General features: G+C 50.7%; 1 protein-coding gene across 1 annotated transcript; it reads right to left on the bottom strand.

The window, feature by feature from the left end:
- Window positions 1–1,233: 1,233 nt before the first annotated feature.
- RPL26L1 (ribosomal protein L26 like 1) lies at window positions 1,234–4,563 on the bottom strand. The gene is made up of 3 exons (XM_008628999.2): window positions 4,368–4,563; window positions 3,315–3,455; window positions 1,234–1,405 (listed from the first exon to the last, which is right to left on the bottom strand). The coding sequence occupies exons 1-3, from the start codon at window positions 4,557–4,559 to the stop codon at window positions 1,277–1,279; spliced, it is 462 nt and encodes a 153-aa protein (XP_008627221.2). The 5' UTR covers window positions 4,560–4,563; the 3' UTR covers window positions 1,234–1,276.
- Between the last annotated feature and the right edge of the window lie 649 nt (window positions 4,564–5,212).

Genomic DNA, 5,212 nt, shown 5'->3' on the forward strand with positions numbered 1-5,212 from the left:
GGGCTAGAGGGGGAGAGGCCGTGGCTGAAGGCGGAATGGGCGTGGCTAAAGGGGGAACGGGCGCGGCGGGGGGCGGGGGGGGCGGGGGCGCGCGGGGGGGCCGGGGCGGCGGGGTGCGCGGGGCCCGCCGGCCGGGCCCAAACAGGCTGCCGGGTAAGAGGACACGGAGCTCCTGCCGGGTAAGGGCTGGCTCTGAGCTCCTCAGGAAATTGGGGTGCGGGACACGCTCCCACAAAGCAGCTCCGCACCAGCCCCGCAGCTGGAAAGGGCCCGGTAAGGAACGAGTCCCATGGACTTCCTCAAACCGACTCAAGGTGAAGCAATCTCGTATTAAGCGGCACGAGCTGGAAGGACAAAACCTCCCATCCTACATGAGAAACCCACTCGCAGCCCACCCAACACAGCTCCACCGTCGTGCTGCTTTAGAATGGCTTCTAAAATGCAATTTTCCTTGATTCCCAGCATCCGTTTTTAGATTCCATTGTTGTTCAGGCAGATGAATTTCTTTCTCTCTGTACCAGCAATCAGAGGGCCATTCACTGAGCCAGTAAATTAACTGCAGGGCTGTTTTCAACACACTGCAGCAGCTCTCAATTACGGAGGTACAAAGTGCCAGGAAAGATTTCCTCCCACAGAAAATTCATCCAAAATAGCACCACCAACAGCACTGAAACTGCTTCACCCTTGCCCTTCTCAAACTTCAACTCATGAGCACTGGTCGTAAATCCCTCTGTCCTCAAGCTCTGCCATTAATATAAGACCTGAAGAGACGACACAGCAAATCAAGTGCTGTGTTTGGCCACAACGTGCCTGGAGAACGTCTAAAATGTTATCTTTAACTGTCAAATTGATAAGCTGGTGAAAAAGTGTAATTTAAGAGGATTAGAGATGCACAGGCAGCATTAGCTTAGTTCAAATGTCTGATAAAATATTAAATGTACAGAGTGCACAGAATTAACGTGATCATTTATAACCATGGACACATCGAAGATGAGACAGGAGTGTGATGGCTGCTAGATGGGTGTTTCAGGATTGCACTGCTCTTTTTAAGGTTGGCTGAAATATTTCTTTACAGGGAAAAAAGCCTTCAGTTTTCTTAAAAGTAAAAACAGGTATAAAAAGCTTTTAATTTAGCATGAGTATTTTTTACCATCATCAAAACACAAGGAATATTGCTATGTTGAGCAGGACACACCACATCAGTATTTTCTAAAGGAGAAGGCACACAACAGGTTGAATTTTAGCAGTTTTTTAATGGTGTCAAACAGGAAACCATCTATTCTTGCATCTTCTCGATTGTTTCCTCCTTGTACTTGCCCTTCTCCTTGCCAACCTGGCGGGACTTGGCTTTACGCTCCAAGATCTTCTTGCGGTCCTTGTCCAGCTTTAGCCTGGTGATCACCACCTGGGGAGAGCACAAGGAATTCAGGGTCCCTGCTCAGGGTCAAGGACAGCAACCGATGCCAAATCCACCTGGAACCACAGCACAGAGCTGCTCTGGGCACCCTCTGCCTCACCACCCTCGCAGGCAAGAATTTCTCCAACAATTCCTGTTCATGCTCCCCGTCTTTTCTGTTCCTGCCTCCTCAAACTGGCAAAGAAATCGATGTGTTGGTATTACTGAAAGCACTACTTGGAAAAGACAACAATCAAATCCTAGAAATCCCATACAGGCACACTTCTCCTCAGTTCCTTGTGCATTTAGGTCTCTCTTAATTGTAATTTCCACCTCTTTACCCAGGAGAGGCAGGAACTGTTCACACAGCCCAGTGCACGTTGGTAACTAAACATTCCTCTGCTCCTCTTGCACGAATAACCAGAATCTTTATGCAAAGCTTTATCAAGATCTAGTTCCCAATTAATGAAAATTTTCACAGAGTGAAGAACCAGCAGAAAATTCCATTTCTCTCATTCAGCACACAAGTACACGCACTGGCTCCACCACAATGTCACCTTGTCAGTCAGATGTTGTTGCTGCACACAAGTTGTGATGTTTTGGAATAATTCTGCCCTCCCTCTGCTGAACACACCAACCATTTACACCAGAAAACCTGTTACAACTGGATTTTTTCCACCAACACTTCCATCTTTGTGCCCACATGGCAAGGCTGAAGCAGACTGAATTCATCTGCTTCAAACCAGGTTTTGGCAAGTTCTTGTGTTTAGTTTGAAATGTTTCCTGTTATGATCTAAACAGGCTTTGCCTGGTTTTCACCGACTCTGAACACCTCAGGCTAAACCCAGATTCAGTTCACAACAGCCTGCAAGAGCAAACCACAATTCTGAGCATCTATTTAAGCCTTGCCAACACCTCAGCCAGTGCAAGTGCCACACAGCAAAGATGAAGGACTGTTCTAAATGATCTGTTTAGTGCTTTGAAAACATCAATCTCTTCAAAGAAGCACTTCAGCCAGATCCCAAAGTCTCCAGCAGCTTTCTACTCCTAGAAACAGCGAGGAGTTCTTGGTTTCAACTCACTTCTCTGCTCATGACACCATGACACAAAATGCTTTCCTTGATGCAGCATCTCCATTCATTATTCACAGAACCACAGAATGGTTTGGATTGGAAGGGACCTTAAAGCTCATCCAGTGCCAACCCCTGCCATGGGCAGGGACCCCTTCCACTGTCCCAGGCAGCTCCAAGCCCCGTCCAACCTGGCCTTGGACACTTCCAGGGATCCAGGGGCAGCCACAGCTTCTCTGGGCACCCTGTGCCAGGGCCCCCACACCCTCATAGGGAAGAATTCCTTCCCAATATCCAATCTAACCCTATTCTCCGGCAGTGTGAAGCCATTCCCCCTTGCCCTGTCCCATCCATCTTTCCTGTAGCTCCTTCAGGCCCTGCAAGGCCACAGTGAGGTCACCCCAAAGCTTCTCCTCCTCTCCAGGCTGAACAATCCCAGCTCTCCCAGCCTTTCCTCCCAGCAGAGCTGCTCCATCCCTCGGATCATCCTGGAGCCTCCTCTGGACTCTCTCCAGCAGCTCCAGGCCCTTACTGTGCAGTGCACCACGGGGCCTCAGGGCTGGGGCAGCTCTGCAGGTGAGGTCTCACCTGAGAGGGGCAGAGGGGCACAATCCCCCCCTGCCCTGCTGCCCACACCGGGGGATCAGCCCAGGGCACGGGGGGCTCAGGGCTGGGGCAGGTCCAGCTCTCACCCACCAGCACCCCCAGGGCTGCTCCATCTGCTGATCCTGGGGGCTGCCCTCACCCAGAAGCATCCCCAGCACTCGGTGCCAAGTTCCACCCATCCCAGAGAGCCCATGAGCCCCCCAGCTCTGCTGGCAGGTGCCAGACCCCAGGTGCCACCGTACCTTGCTGGGGTGGATGCCCACGTGCACGGTGGTGCCATTGGCCTTCTCCCGCTGCACGCGCTCGATGTAGATCACGTATTTCTTCCTGTACACCTGCACCACCTTCCCGATCTGCTGCCCCTTGTAGTGTCCTCGGACCACCTGAACACAGCAAACACACTGAGCCACGCTCCACAACCTCCCTTTGAACAGCCACCCCACCTTACAAACCACGACTGAATTACCCAGCTGAGCTGCACAGGCTGAAACCCCAACTCTGCTCCTTGTGCACGCAGCCACAAAGACAGGAGGGACTTGCCAATTTCAGCATCACGAACATGGAAAATAGATCAGAACTGTGCTTCTCCCCCATTTTCCCTGCAGTAAACCCTAATGAAGGAGTTCTGTAGCTTTCAGCCAGGTTTCAATTTTCAATAGTTTTTACCCTAACTTTTCACCTATAATTGAGTACTATATAAAAAAGCCACTTAACTTGGATTCATTTCTAACCCAATCTTTGAAATATCATAGGTAGCAAACAGTCTACAAAAAAACCCCGTTCTTTGCTTTGTGCTTTCTTGCTAAAGTTTTTAATTCAGCATAATAGTCAATGTAAGAAACTGAAGTGCAGCAAAATTGCCAGCACCTTTCTGCTCCTGCTATCTTCCTTGTCACTGAAGTGAATTTAAGGAACACTCAACAGGCCAAATCATAACTCAATCAACTTGGATTATTTCTGCACTGCTCAGGGCAGTGCTCCAGCACCAATGTGAATTTGTGCCATGCTTCCCTTCTGCACAGGCTACATACGGAAGGAGAATCCCAGAATCATTTGGGTTGGAAAAGATCTCCCAGCCCATCGAGTCGAACCTATGACCCATCCCCACCTTGTCCCCAGCCCAGAGCTCTGAGTGCCACCTCCAGTCATTCCTTGGACACCTCCAGTGATGGGCACTCCAAACCTCCCTGGGCAGTTCCAATGCCTGAGCACCCTTTCCATGGGGAAATTCCTCCAGGAAACTCCACAGAGAGAGAAGTTCAGGTGTGACAGAGCAGCCTGGGGCAGGGCAGTACCTGGACCTCGTCGTCCTTGCGGATGGGCATGGAGCGCACGTTGTACTTCTGCCGCAGCTCCTTGGACAGGGGCGAGGACATGATTTTCCTGCGGATGTGGGAGGGGGCATTGAAGTGCCTTTTGCGGTTCTTGCTGCGGTCCGAGGTCACAAAGGGGTTGAACTTCATTTTGGCTGCATAAAAAAACCCCATCAGTTGGAGAGCTGCTCACAACACACACACACTACACTTCACCATCCACGCCCACAGAGTCTGCTAGGGCATAAAAGAGTGATCTGAACTATTCTTAATGCCACCACTGATTAACAAACCCTCATATCCTGGAGTCCAAAAGAAAGTTGAAGGCTCTTCCCTGACAGTGACTCTGCGACTGACACACGTGCACATCAGACCATCCCATCCAAACCTCTGCATTCCCAGCACTCAGGACACCTGCATCCTGACCACTCCCGTTTACATACATTTATAAAAATGTATCTTCTGGGCTGGCAGAGGGAACTCGCACTGCTCCTGCATCTCAATAAAGCTCCTTACCAACGTGCACAGGTAACACCTCTACAACTCCGATATATCTCCGACCTTTCCTAAACAACTGCGCTACAGGACTGCCTGTAAGGATACTATTTATCCTCATGCCAAAGGATAACCCAAATTAAGGATAAATTAAATGCTCTTTTTGCTCAACTCCGCAATTTTGAAGCGCACACACTGGCAGGGCTCGGCTGTGTTAACTCAGTACCGCACCAGCAAAGCACAGACTGAAGCAGGCCGAGCTCCCCCCGGAGACCGAGCTCTCCCCGTCCCGCAGCTCCGCGCGGGTCCCCGGCCACCCGAGCCCCCTCCCG

The sequence above is a fragment of the Corvus brachyrhynchos genome, unplaced genomic scaffold, assembly GCF_000691975.1.
Source record: "Corvus brachyrhynchos isolate BGI_N302 unplaced genomic scaffold, ASM69197v1 scaffold21, whole genome shotgun sequence".
NCBI lineage: Eukaryota > Metazoa > Chordata > Aves > Passeriformes > Corvidae > Corvus > Corvus brachyrhynchos.